General features: G+C 45.9%; 1 protein-coding gene across 6 annotated transcripts in view; it reads left to right on the top strand.

Moving 5' to 3' along the window:
- TC2N (tandem C2 domains, nuclear) overlaps nt 1-14830 on the top strand; it is a 137316-nt gene that overhangs the window by 58451 nt on the left and 64035 nt on the right. For all 6 annotated transcript variants that reach the window (XM_033951812.1, XM_033951809.1, XM_033951811.1 and 3 more), the window contains 3 exons: nt 1237-1407; nt 7936-8024; nt 10489-10564. In XM_033951812.1, coding sequence (XP_033807703.1) covers nt 1237-1407; nt 7936-8024; nt 10489-10564 — 336 coding nt within the window. The remainder of the gene's footprint in view (nt 1-1236; nt 1408-7935; nt 8025-10488; nt 10565-14830) is intronic.

Consider the following 14830-nt stretch of genomic DNA (forward strand, 5'->3'; position numbering starts at 1 on the left):
TTGTTAAAATTTTTTCCGACTTTTACAAGTTCACGTTTCTGTATTTCTATAACAAATGTTTACTTGTGTTATTGCAAATCAGTTTTAAAAAAAAATTTGAGGAAGCATAACGGCATTCACTCTAACAGAAAGGTTTCAGGTTAGAGTGCCGCTTCCGATGGCTCTATAAATATCTTTATATAGTTCGAGTATAGAATATCTTCATTCAGTTTTAAACATCAATATAAACGTCAATGTAGTGGGTTGCTAAGGAAGCATTTATATCACCAAGAGAACGTAGCAATGGGAGTTCAGATCTTGACCTTAGAGTATAGAGTGCTCATTCGGTCTGTCATTCGTCATTAATCCCTGCTAATGTTCTCATATTCTATTATATTTATTTAGAATTTTTTTATAATTTAAGTTATCAATAAATTAATATTTATCCATAATATATTTTGATCACTTAGCTTTTTTTGCGTATATGCATTCTGTGATCTACTGGTTCACCAGTGCTGTCCCAGCATTAGATTAAATATTCCCCCATGCCAACGCGTTTCGCTTAGCTTTGTCAGGGCTGGGGAATCATAGTTTTAAACTTCCATACTAACACGCCGGTAATAACCAATAGCTTTTGGTTATTACCGGCGTGTTAGTATGGAAGTTTAAAACTATGATTCCCCAGCCCTGACAAAGCTAAGCGAAACGCGTTGGCATGGGGGAATATTTAATCTAATGCTGGGACAGCACTGGTGAACCAGTAGATCACAGAATGCATATACGCAAAAAAAGCTAAGTGATCAAAATATATTATGGATAAATATTAATTTATTGATAACTTAAATTATAAAAAAATTCTAAATAAATATAATAGAATATGAGAACATTAGCAGGGATTAATGACGAATGACAGACCGAATGAGCACTCTATACTCTAAGGTCAAGATCTGAACTCCCATTGCTACGTTCTCTTGGTGATATAAATGCTTCCTTAGCAACCCACTACATTGACGTCTATAAATATCTAGCATGGATGGAATGTGATTTTTGAAAGAAGCTATTTGTTGCAGTTTGAATTTCTGTGACCAGTTAAAGGGATACCCAAATACACAACATCACAGTAATCCAAACCAGCTGGCACAACAGATTGAAGAGTACGTTTAAAATCGTTCTTTCACGTGGGGAGCATGCTAACTTTGCATTTGCATCTTTTGTCTGTTGGAGGTCTTACGTTTCCCATTTATTTTCTGCTCTAAGGTGCAGCCATAACCTCCTTCAGTGACCGAAAGACGGAGCTTTCCAGTACGTATCACCAAGGACCAAACTGTGATATCGTTTACAACCCAGCCTATATGCTGAATCACGTTTCTCCGAATCTGTGCAGGCGTGGTCCACAGAACTCAAATAATTTAAGGTTATATGGCTCAGGTAAGTAGAATTGTTGCGACAGACTATTTATGAGTGCCAGATAGACTTGTCTTCAGCAGCAGGAAGGAGTCTTCTCTCTCTTCCTGGTTTAAAAGGTGAAATATAAGGTTTACCTAAATATAGGAGGAAGAGTAAATTCAACTGCTATTCTTTTCAGAGTGGTGTTTTCAAAACATTTTCAGCAGGTGCAAAGTAAAGAATGACACGGGAACTCATTTTCCCGTCCCATTCCCGTGAGTTCTTTTCCTGTCCCTGCCCCATTCCTGCAGGCTCCATCCTCAACTGCACAAGCCTCAAACACTTGAAATCATAAGTAGCAACAATCTAGAGCTCAGATTGTGATGTCATAATGCCTCATTCCACCAATGCCTAAGCTCCGTCCTCATCTGCACAAGCCTCAAACACTTGAAAATTATAAGTGTTCAAGACTTGTGCAGTTGAGGCAGAGCTTACAGGAATGGGACAGGGACAGCGACAAAACTCGCGGGGACGGGACGGGGAAATTGAGTTCCTGCAGGGACGAGGAAAAATTTGTCCCCAAGTCATTCTCTGGTGCAAAGTTCACAGCAGTGGCAAAAGTAAGGGGAGGGGCATGGGGGCCGGTCCACCCCGGGTGCCGTCTTGCTAAAGGCGCGGCACCCTTCCTCCTCTCCGCCCACCTCCCCCTGCTCTTCTCCTTGCTGCATGCCCGTTGCCTCCCCCTTTACCTTTTATACTTCCCCGGCACGAGCTTGCTGCCCCCATTGGCGTTCTTTCTGACGTCACTTCCAGGACCCGCACCTAGGAAGAACACCAACTTCACCCGCCCAACACTATTCTAGGATGCCACACTCTTGACAGCAAAAGACCCAAGTGTGCAGTCTTGGGGTGGTATTGGATGGCCACCTGTCCCTCTCAGCCACATTTCTCAGGTGGTCTCCACTTCCTTCTACTGTTTGCGCCAGATAAAAAGGATCAAACTATATATCACTAAACCTAACCTAGCCCAACTCCTCCATGTACTCTCCAGAATGGATTATTGTAACTCTGTTTTCAATCGAATCACCACCAAAGAACTCAAGCGTCTCCAACGAGTGCAGGACTCTGCAATCCGCCTCCTACATGACCTCGGTTATCACGACCCCATTTCCACAGCCCTCCGTGAAGAACATTGGCTGCCGATTAACAAGCGCTGTGTATTCAAAGCCCTTGTAATGGCCTACAAGAAATTCCACCTCATCACCCCAGCCTACATCATATCCAAACTCCCACAGTACACTCCTGCCCACTCATTCTGCTCTGAAACTGAGAAACATCTGCACATCTCTGCAGGAAGATCCCTCCTAATGGAAACACTCATCCCCTGTCTCTGGAATCAGTTGCCCGCCCAGATAAGATATCAAGTATCGCTGATGACCTTCTGGAAAACGCTGAAGATCCATCTCTTCACCTGAACAATGCCAATGATCAGCCTACTCCCTGATCAACTCCTCTCTCCCCCTCCTCCTGCTCCTTCCCGCCTCTTCCTCCCTGCCTCTTATGCTCCCTTCCCCTCTTCTCTCTCTCTCTCTCTCTCCTCCTCTTTCCTCTCTCTTCTCTCTCCTGTCTCTCTCTCTCTCTCTCTCTCTCCTGTCTCTCTCTCTCTCTCTCTCTCTCCTGTCTCTCTCTCTCTCTCTCGCTCTCTCTCCTGTCTCTCTCTCTCTCTCCTGTCTCTTCTAGGAATGCCTTTGTCCTGTAATTTTTTTCTGAATTTCAATTGTAACCCGTTCTGAGCCCCCGGGAGAACGGACTAGAAATCAAATTAAATAAATAAATTAAAATCAAAGGGTGAGCTGACACTGATACAGGCATGCTGCTCACGTCGGAGAAGGTTAAAAAGGTCCGGGGAAGGGGGCATGCGGCAGGGGGGGGGGTAGGGGACAGGGAAGAGGGTATGGGAGGGGCACCGCTCATCCTTACTAAGCCACTGGTTCACAGATAAGCTGCATTTGAAAATTGCTCAGGAGAAAGAAACCACTGATGTGTGAAAATTAGCATGCATAGCTTTGAAAATGAAAAACTGCAAAATGTTGTTGCCTTGCCCAGCAGTTGAGAGGGAGCGCTGATAGGGTGTGCATTGGGGTGGGGAAGGGGACAAATATTAAAATAAGCCCCTGGATGCCGGAGATCCATAATCCGCCGCTGTTGTGCAGCCCAGCCCTACCTCCAGGAATACCTTGTACAAAAATGTGGCAAAAATAAAAGTATATACACTGTGCTATTACTGTGTTTGAAAATTGCTCACTCACAAACAGGGTGGGCAGTTTTCAAATAGCCCTTGTATATGGGTAAAGCAGGCATTTACACAGGTAAATGGTTTTCAAATGCCGCCCTTTCAATGTTGCAAAACATGTTCAAACTAAGAATATTTAGAGTTTTTCAGGAGAACTGCTCAGAAATTCAGCAGCCATACATCACAAGTTAATATTCATGCAAAGGATATTGTAGAAATATTGCTCAGTTCTTAAGTTTAATATTCTCTGGTCTCTCTTCAACACAATCAATACTTTTTTGCCTTTTTTTGTTTAAATCCATAGAGGGGCATAATAAAAAAAAAACCATCTAAGTCCCCTTTTAGCCTAGGCCCTAAATGCTGAAAGTAGAAGCAGGGAAAATGTCCATTCTCAAAACAAACATCCGAAATGAGGTTCGTTTTGAGAATGGCCTATCTCTACGTTCAGCTGTTTAAACGGCCATACCACCACTCCGTCTACACTTTAATCAACCCAAAAACACCTAAGTCCCAAACGCCCAAAACCAGACCTTTTAGGCGGAGGAGGGGCCAGTCCTTTGCCTAAAAACTGGATTCTGTAACTGGTGTCTGTCAAAAAAAACACCGGTTACAGAATCCACACACCACCCCCCACCGCAGCAACGATCGCGGCAGGAGAGATGCCTCATCTCCCCTGCCGTGAGAATGATCCCCGAAGTACTGCCAACCGCGGCACTTCGGGGTGAGGATCATGACAGGAGAGATGGGGGCATCTCCCCTGCTGCGATGCTCACCCCAAAGTTCTGCGGTTCCCAGCACTTCGGATCGCTATCACGGCGGGAGAGATAGCCAATCTCTCCTGCTGCGATCCCCCCCACTACAGCGATCCGGGCAGGAGGGAACCCAGCCCCTCCTGCCCCAGTGACCCCCCCTACCCACCCTGATCAGATTGGGCAGGAGGGAGCACAACTCCTCCTGCCCTGACGAAACACCCCCCCGATCCGATATGGGCAGGAGGGAACCCAACTCCTCCTGCCCCGACGCAGCCCCCCCCATACGATATGGGCAGAAGGGAGCCCAACCTCTCCTGCCCTGATTAACTCTACAATCTGATATGAGCAGGAGGGAGCCCAACCCCTCCTGCCCCGACGCAAGCCCCATCCCCCCTGATCCGATATGGGCAGGAGGGAGCCCAACCCCTCCTGTCCCAATGCAGCCCCCACCCCCCCAATCCAATATGGACAGGAGGGAACCCAACCCCTCCTGCCTCGATGAAACCCCCACCCCCCTCAATCCCATATGGTCAGGAGAGAGCCCAACTCCTCCTTCCCCTACAACCCCCCCCCAATCCGATATGGGCAGGAGGGAGCCCAACCCCTCCTGCCCCGACGCAAGCCCCACCCCTCTGATCCGATATAGGCAGGAGGGAGCCCAACACCTCCTGCCCCAATGCAGCCCCCACCTCCGATCCAATATGGGCAGGAGGGAGCCCAACCCCATCTGTTCCGATTAACCCCCCGATCCGATATGGGCAGGAGGGAACCCAACTCCTCCTGCCCCGATGCAGCCCCACCCCACCCCTCCCCCCTGATATGATATGGGCAGGAGGGAGGCCAACCCCTCCTGCCCCGGCAACCTCCCTACCCCCCACTAAGATACAGGCAGGAGGGATCCCAGGCCCTCCTGCCCACGACGAACCCCTCCAACTGCCGACCCCCGCAACACTCCCCCCGCCACCCTCCCTTTACTTCAAAGAAGTTGACCGGACGGACAGGTCCCAAGCCGTCCGCCCGGCAGGCCCGCCATCTGCAGAGTAGTGGGCCTTAGGGCCTGATTGGCCCAGGTGCCTAAAGCCCCGCCTGGGATTGTGGCAGGAGAGATTGGCTATCTCCTGCCTCCCTTCGTTTTTCCTTCCTAATGTTGTTTACCTTATATGTTTTCTTTAACCTTCTCAAAATTGTATTTCTTTCCCTTCTCCTTTCCTTTTGTATCCCATGTTTGTCTTAAGTTTTTTTTTTTTTTAATTAAATTGTCAGTCTCCCTTTATTAACATATGTTTATTATTATACTATGTACATCGCTTAGAATGTTAAATAAGCGATTAATCAAATATTGAATAAACTTGGAAAACTGGAAGTGCTGTGGTTGGCGTCACTTCAGGAAATCGTTATCGTGGCAGGGGAGATGAGGCATCTCTCCTGCAGCGATCATTGTGGGGGGTGGGCAGGTTGCTGGGGCCGCTGAGCTGATCGCAGCAGCCGTGATCAGCTCATCGGCCCCTCTTTCAGCACTTATACCTGTTTTGACTTGGTCAAAGTCAAAACGTGTAAGTGCTGACTAGGCAACCTGTTTAAACTTTTGGTTATACCTGCTGTACGACTATGTCTAGGTCGGCCACCCTCCTGTCCACCTCCTGCCCTTTCCCCTCCTCTAAAATCGCCTCTTTTCGCTCTATGCGTTTAGAGGCAGGGGAAAGGCCTTAGCTGGTTTTAGAAACGTCTAAAACCAGCTTTGATTATCGGTACTTGGATGATCACCGCATCAGAAAAAAGATAGTAGAATTATAAGAGGTATAGAGCAGGGTGACAAAAATGATAAAGAAGACAGGACGACTTCCCTATGAGGAAAGACTAAAGAGGCTAGGGCTCTTCAACTTGGAGAAGAGATGGCTCAGGAGAGATATGATAGAAGTTTATAAAATACTGAGTAGAGTGGAACAGGTAGTTGTGAACTGCTTGTTTACTCTTTCCAAAAATACAAGGACTAGGGAGCACGCAGTGAAGCTACTACCGTATTTTTCCGCTCTATAAGACGCACCTGACCATAAGACGCACCCACCCGTAGAGGAGGAAAAACCAAGAAAAAAATTTTCTGTACCAAATGGTGTGCCCTGTACCCTGTTCTCCCTCTGGTGGTCTAGTGGTAGGCCAGGACAGGGTACAGGGCACGTCTAGTGGTGGGCAAGTCTAATGGTAGGCACGTGTAGTGCCAGCCAGCCAGCCTGCCCTAAGGCCCCCCCAGTAAGTCCCCCTACCAGTATCTTTTTAAAAATCTGTCATGAGAACTGATGACAGCCATTCAGAGAGCAGAGCAGGACCGTGAAAAGATCATGCCTGCCTTCTGTGCCTTTCTGAGTCTGTCGCAACAGATGGAGGCAGCCGTTCTGCGAGGGAGCGGCAGGAGCTTTCAGTGCTGGACCGACAGATTTTTAAAAAGATACTGGGGGGGGGTGTATATTCATTCCATAAGATGCACCCTTATTTCCACCCACTTTTTGGGGGGGAAAAATGTGCATCTTATGGAGTGAAAAATACGGTAAGTAGTAAGTTTTAAACAAACTGGAGACAATATTACTTCATTCAGTGTGTAATTAAAGTCTGGAGTTTGTTGCCAGAGAATATGGTAAAAGCAGTTAGCTTAGCAGAGTTTAAAAAAGGTTTGGATAATTTCCTAAAAGTCCGTAAACCATTATTAAGATGGACTTGGAAAAATCCACTGTTATTTCTAGGAAAAGCAGCATCAAATCTTTTTTACTCGTGGGATCTTGCCAGATTCATGTGACCTGGGTTTTTCACTGTAGGAAACAGGATACTGGGCCTGATGGACCTTCATTCTATCCTGATATGGCAACACTTCTGTTCTTACGGTCCTCAAGACGTATTCCCTTACTTCTCAGTCTGTCCATTAGAATGGTGGCCCCTCCCACATCTAAATGGTGCTGATGTAGACGTTTCTAATTTGGATGTTTTTGTGGTAAAAAAAACGGCGAATAAAGTTAGACATCCTGGCAGTCTAGACCGGGGCTGCCCAAGTTCGGTCCTTGAGATCTAATGACAGGCCAGGTTTTCAGAATATCCACAATGACTATGCATGAGAGAGATTGGCCTGCACTGCCTTCTTGGTATGCAAATCTCTCTCTCATGCATTGTGGATATCCTGAAAACCTGGCCTGTCATTAGGTCTCGAGGACCGGACTTGGTCAGCCCCAGTCAAGACATTTTGGCAGCCAAGATGTCCAAGTAGGTGATTTTGAAAAAAATTTTTTTAGATATCTATCAGTTCGGCTTTTGAAAATGGACATTTCTATGCTTCCGACTTTGGATGTTTAGCGGGAAACGTCCAAATAGGACTTAAGACGTCCTTTTTGAAAATGGCTCTCTGTGGCTCTTTGACTTATTTGCTGCTAAAGGGGCTCAGTGGGTGAAACAGATTATGCATCGCTGATTGGTCTCAACTGTGGTCAATGTTGCACACTGCTTGTTGTCTGAAGAATGACATTTTTTTTCCTTCCTTTATAGTTTGTGATTTAAGGAGCAGCAAGGTGACACATTCACCTGGGTTAAGCAGTTCGCTGTCTGATTTGACAAGTTCACCGAGGCACATTCAGGTGAGTAAATAATCATCCTACACTATCCTTCACGAAACCTGTAGAGCAGTGGTTCCCAAACCCGTCCTGGGGGACCCCCCAGCCAGTCAGGTTTTCAAGATATCCCTAATGAATATGCATGAGAGATATTTGCATCCCTGTCACTGCCATTATATGCAAATCTCTCTCATGCATATTCATTAGGGATATCTTGAAAACCTGACTGGCTGGGGGGTCCCCCCCAGGACAGGTTTGGGAACCACTGCTGTGGAACATATTCTTTTATGGAGCAGCAGTTTGGTTTCCTAGTGCCAAAAATGGCAAGAATTTATGCACAGATGAGCTGAAGTGTGAAACTGAAAATCATGAAAGCAGCGTCTGAAAACAAAGTTTGCTTTGGGAGAGGAGCAAGGCTTTGTTTCAGGCTTGATCTTGTATCAGGAGGAAGTGCTTGGGAAGAAGCCATGTTTGTCGCACCTGCAGTTTCAAAAAGTCAGGAATCGCCAAGCTTTGTCCAATAAAAAGTAGCCCATTTACACTTGCTGTTGACTAAGCATAAATGGTTGGGGCTAAGTTTAGACGCACGCATGCAGGCTTACACTATACAAAAAATTGGGGTGCCCAGATGCTGTTAAGGAATAAGTGTTCTTTATGCAGCTTCATGGTGCCCAACTACAGACACTCTAGTACAGTGGTCTCAAACTCAAACCCTTTGCAGGGCCACATTTTGGATTTGTAGGTACTTGGAGGGCCTCAGAAAAAAAATAGTTAATGTCTTATTAAAGAAATGACAATTTTGCATGAGGTAAAACTCTTTATAGTTCATAAATATTTCCTTTTGGCCAAGTCTTAATAATAATATTGTCATTTATAGCTAAAGAGACATGATCAAGAAACTGTTTGTTTTATTTTACTTTTGTGATTATGATAAACATACCGAGGGCCTCAAAATAGTACCTGGCGGGCCGCATGTGGCCCCCGGGCCGCGAGTTTGAGACCACTGCTCCAGTAGAACTGTCCCAACAGCGTACAAAATCAAGATGGAGTAGAACTTGATGGAGTCTCTGAGCAGCCAAAAGAGGATAGTTGAGATGGAACAAAAATAGCAGATTTAACAGATCTCTAAGAACATAAGAATAGCCTTACTGGGTCAAGCCCAGTAGCCCATTCTCACGGTGGCCAATCCAGGTCACTAGTACCTGGCCAAAACCCAAAGTGTAGCAATATTCCATGCTACCGATACAGAGCAAGCAGTTGCTTCCCCAGTGTCTTTCTAAATAAGTCTATGGACTTTTCCTCCAGGAACTTGTCCAAACCTTTCTTAAAACCAGCTACGCATCCAATTTTTAACACACCAGGCTGCAGTAACAGAAATTCTCTATGTTGTTGTGGAGTAACTTTTTTTTTAATATCTGGAAACATCCTAACCTTAAAATTTAGAAAATAATTCCTCATGTTGTTTGAAAACCATCTCTGATCACTTTTATTGATAAAGAAACGACCAAAGGTGCAGTAGAAACTAAATTTATGTAAGAGGTGTCAAATATGCCAGTAGCATTCAGTGTTTATTCAGAGGCAATATCTTTCCTCTTAGATATAGGACAGGGGTGGGCAACAAGGGCCGCAATCCAGTTGGGTTTTTAGGAGTTCCTTATGAATATGCATGAGATCCATTTTGCATACAATGGGAGGCAGTGCATGCAAATAGATCTCATGCATATTCATTGTGGAATTCCTGAAAACCCGATTGGATTGCGGCACTCGTTGCCCACCCCTGATATAGGAGGAAGGACCTTCTAATTCAAAATGGTGGTCGCGACCTCCTGCGGCAGCATTGCTAGGCTGCCGTGAGAAGTCACGTCTGCCATTTTCAGAATGCAGCCAGTAGGGGTAGGAGCAATTTGGGCTGCCTCTGCCCCCAAAAGGCTACTACACCATTATGTTTTTAAAAAGGTAGGCCAGGGGGAGGGCAGATCTGGTGGGTGATCCGAGGGGGAAGCCAGCTTTGTCAGGGAAGGAGGCAAGCTAGCGGGGAGGACGAGCTTGTGGCACTGTGGTTTTGGTTTCTGCCAAAAATGCACAGACATTTTCGGCCAAAACCCAGATCCGGATTTCAGGTCTGTTTCGGTGCTGAAACTGAAGCTCGGTTGGTCTCTAATAGCCTGTTTAGTTGCGCGTGTAACTCAGGATTACATACAACTTTGGGCGCCCTTTATGGAATCCGGAGATTGATGTGTGGTTAATGCACAGGAACAGTTAAGGGCTTTTGCTGTAGTTTGCCTGCTTCCATACATTAAGCTGGGCATTATTGAATGTTTCAGAAATTTCCCATCGGGGACTGTGACAAGGGGAGAGAGTGGGCGAGGAAGCCTTGGCCAGTTAGCACATAGCAAGCTAGCGTATTACACACACAGTGAGTTTTTAAGAGGCTGTTATTGTGTAACTTGCTCTTGCATAGTTTTAAGGAAAGGCCTGTTATTTGCAGAGATATGATTCGGCGTCCAGTGTTCCCAGCAGTTCATCTTCAAGGAAGGACTCGCAGGGCAGCAACCGAAGCTTGGGTGAGTCACTTTGACAGCAAACAGAAACCCACGGCAAACAGAAACCCTGTAAAAATGACAGAACCCCGCTGAAAGAAATTTTATGCAAAGCTCTTCCTAAGTGCATGTCCAGCCTCCAAATTCTATAAATGGTTCTAAAAAACTGCATATGCAAATGTGGGCACATGCCCAATTAGTATGTGCAACTTAATTGAATAATGTGCCAATTAGTGATGATAATTGGGCCATAACAAGCAATTATCTGAGCTTATTGGCATCGGTTTAAGTTTATGTACACAAAGTTAGGTATCAGGATCCGGGTGTAAATTTTTCACATGGGCCCAAGAAGGGGGCACAGAATTGGGAGTGTCATGGGCATATCAAGCCCATTCTACAATGCAATGTGTTTTTATAGAATATAGGGGATCCGCATCTAATTTAGACATGAGGATTTACACCCGGATTCAGTTGGTGTAAACCCTTGTGTTTAAATGTAGTCACGGCATGTCCACAGTGAATGCTAACTGGTTTTATCTCCATTAGTTTGGGTTCTACCTAAAGACCTGAGAATCGGATATTGGTGCAAAATATATGGTGCTCCAAGTAGAGTTGTTGGGGGGGGGGGGGGGGGTTGGCCACTGCCAACTCCAGACTCCGACCCTTCTTTCTTGCAGCACTGTATGCCTGGGAACAGGCTGCCTGAATCAATACGTCGTGCTCCGTCCCTGGCAGTGTTCAACTCCAAGCTAAAGGCCCACTTTTTTGAAACTGTTTTCAGCTCTTAGGGCTCCTTTTACAAAGGTGCGATAGGGCTTTAATGCGCAGAATAGCGCGCGCTAGACCTTAACGCCAGCACTGAGCTGGTGTTAGTTCTAGAAACGTAGCGTGGGTTTAGCGCGCGCTAAAAACGCTAGCGCACCTTAGTAAAAAGTGCCCTTAAACTCCCTCTCACTGCTGTCAGATACCTAGACCCACTATAACCTCCCCAACCCTGAAATGTCCTGTCTAAATTAGATTGTAAGCTCTTCTGAGCAGGAACTGTCTATTGTAAAAGCTCCTTTGCATTACACTCTATAGAAATTCAACTCTTAACTCCCCCTCACTGCTGTCAGATACCTAGACCCACTATAACCTCCCCAACCCTGAAATGTCCTGTCTAAATTAGATTGTAAGCTCTTCTGAGCAGGGACTGTCTATTGTATGTTAAAATGTACAACACTGCGTACGCCTTTCAGCGCCATAGAAATAATAAATAGTAGTAGTAGTATTGCTAATGGTGTCTTATATACCACTATGGGCTCCTTTTACGAAGCCGCATGAGCGGCTTTAGCGCGCGCGACTTTTAATCACGCGCTACCCCTGCGCTAGCCGAAAAACTACCGCCTGCTCAAGAGGAGGCGGTAGCGACTAGCGCATCCGGCGGTTTAGCGCGCGCTATTACGCACGTTAAAACGCTAACGCGGCTTCGTAAAAGGAGCCCTATATCTCCTACTGGATTCAAAGCGGTTTGCAAAAGACTAGAAAAATTTACAAAGGGTGATTAAGAACAAAAATACTGAAAATTATAATTGCTGAACACCATGGTTTGAGTGAAGCCCATTGTTCAAGGAGAGAGGTTTTCAGTAATTTATGAAATACGCAGGAGGTAGGTATCGCTCTAATTACCGTTGGGAGATCTTTCCAGATTCTAGCATCCAGGTATAGAAAGGTGTGTTCATGATAACTTTTAAATGATGGCTATGGTAAACTTTGCACTTGTGAAGTCTGATGATGCCTACATTGCGAAGCAGAAGACAGCTTGCACTTGACGATGATGAACTTTGACCTTAAAAATAATGCAAGCAAATTTGAATTTGATCCTATATTGTATTGGTAATCAGTGCAGATCACGTAGTGCAGGAGTTATTCTGTCAAATTGTTGTAGCCTACTAATTAGTCTGACCGCCGTATTTGGCAAAAGCCGAATTCTGTACTGTAGTTTCTTTGTGATGCCTTCATTTACCCCTCCCCTTTTAAAAAAAACTGCAAAAGCGGATTTTAGTGGCAGCCGGTGCGCTGAATGCTAGGCGCTGTTCCTATGAGCGTTGGAGCCGCGCCTAGCATTCGGCACACCAGCCGGCGCTAATATCCGCTTTTGCGGCTTTGTAAAAGGTGGGAGTTAATTATAGTAAATGACGGCAGATAAAGACCCGAATGGTCCATCCAGTCTGCCCAACCATACACGCTCTATAAATGAATCATTTAATTTAAATGGTCCTTTTCCTTAGACATTTCTGGGCCAGAAACCCAGAGCTCTGCCCGGTAGTGTGCTTAGGTTCCATCTACTGGAGTCTTCCTCAAAGCTCACTCCAGCCCATCTTAACCGTCCCAGCCGTCGATGCCCTCCCCAGCCCATCGCTGCCTGGCTGGGCGGAACTTCCTCTCCGATGTCAGAATTGATGTCGGGGAGAGGAATGCTGATCGGCTCAAAGCAGGGAGAGCTTGGGGCGTCGGCTTTGGGGCCTATTATCCATTGGTGGCAGTTTGGGTCCTGTTCCCCGATGGCAGTGGCTTGGGGAAGGGCAGGGAGAAAGAAAGAAAGGGGCGCAGGCAGGGAGACAGAAGGAAAGAAGAGAAACAGGAATGGGGCATGAAGAGAGAAAGAAAGCAAGGGCAGGGAGAGAGTAAGAAAAAGTTGGGGGAGGGAATGAGGTTTGGAGGAGAGGAAGCATACAGGCTGAAAGAAAGATTGGATGCACAGTCAGAAGATGAAAGTGCAACCAGAGACTCATGAATTCACCAGACAAGGTAGGAAAAATGATTTTATTTTAAATTTAGTGATCAAAATGCGTCTGAATTTATATCTGCTGTCTATATTTTACAATATGGTCCCCTTTTACTAAACCGCAATAGCGGTTTGTAGCACAGGGAGCCTATGAGCTTCGAGAGCAGCGCTGGGCATTCAGCGTAGCTCCCTGCGCTAAAAACTGCCATTGTGGTTTAGTAAAAAGGGAGGGGGGTATTTGTCTATTTTTGTATGGTTGTTACTGAGGTGACAGTGCATAGTCATCTGCTTTGACCTCTTTGAAAAAACCCCGGAATAGGAATGATAATTAACATTTTCTATGCGTACAGTGTGCGTTGTGTTTTTTTTAATTTTATTGTTGGTAGATTATTTTGACTTGGTCATTTTAAAAGTAGCTCACGAGTCAAAAAGTGTGGGCACCCCTGACCTAATACTTTGGATTTATTTTCAGTTTGGAGAGATTCACCTGTAGGCAGTTTGAAGCATTTACTAGGAGGACCTCATAATCACCAAACCATCTGATTTTTAATTTTTTGCTTATTTAGTTTGGGAATATTGTCTGTACACTCCTCCCTCAATATTCGCGGGGGTTAGGGGCAGAGCCTGCCCGCGAATATTGAAAATTCGTGAATAACTTTTGGGCCGACTCTGACCCACCCCTGCCTCCCTCCCGCCTTCCCCTCGGCATCCCGGACCTTACCTGATAGTCTAGTGGTCTTTTGGGGCAGGAGCGATCTTCCTGCGCTCCTGTCCTTGCAGATCACTCATCCAAAATGGCTGCCCTGAATTCCTGTAGTCTCTCGAGACTATGACAGGAACTCATGGCAGCCATTTTGGATGAGTGGTCTGCACGGGGCATGAACTTGTGAGACAGAACAGAGGGAGGGAGGGGGTGGGGCGTTACTGGGTTACAGAAGGGAAGAGGGGCATGTTGGGACACAGAAGGAGGGAGCACAAACTTCAGACAAAGGATGGAAGGAAGAAAGGAAGGAGGGAAGGGGCATGAATTTGGAAGGAGTAAGGGAAAGAGATGCTGAGGTGAGGGAAGGAATAGGAAGAGAGAATTGTTGGGCACAAGTGTCTAAGTGAGAGGGGAAAGAGAGATGGTACACGTGGGGAAATGAAGAAAGGACAATAGTTGGGCATAGGGAGGGAGAATTGGACATGGTGGGAGAGGAGTGAGGTAGAGGATGCTTGGGGAAAAGAAAGATGAGAGGGAGAAATGTTGGATGTGGTGGTGGAGGAGAGGGAACGGCGGGATGGATGGAAAGGGATGCAAGAGGGGCCTTGAGGAGGTGGAGAAAGTGGGAAGAATACTAGGATCAGACTTTTGGAGGGAAGAAAAAGTTTTCTATTCTATGCTCAGAGGGGAAGGCTTCCAGGTCAACCGCAGACAAGGTGTAGGAAACGATGCCCGTAGCTTTTTAAAGAGAAACAAGTGCGTTAAGTGTAAACCTCCTATCTTTTCTTTCTATTTAAACTATAATACTTTATTTTGAGGA

This window comes from Geotrypetes seraphini, chromosome 7 (genome assembly GCF_902459505.1).
Source record: "Geotrypetes seraphini chromosome 7, aGeoSer1.1, whole genome shotgun sequence".
Lineage (NCBI taxonomy): Eukaryota > Metazoa > Chordata > Amphibia > Gymnophiona > Dermophiidae > Geotrypetes > Geotrypetes seraphini.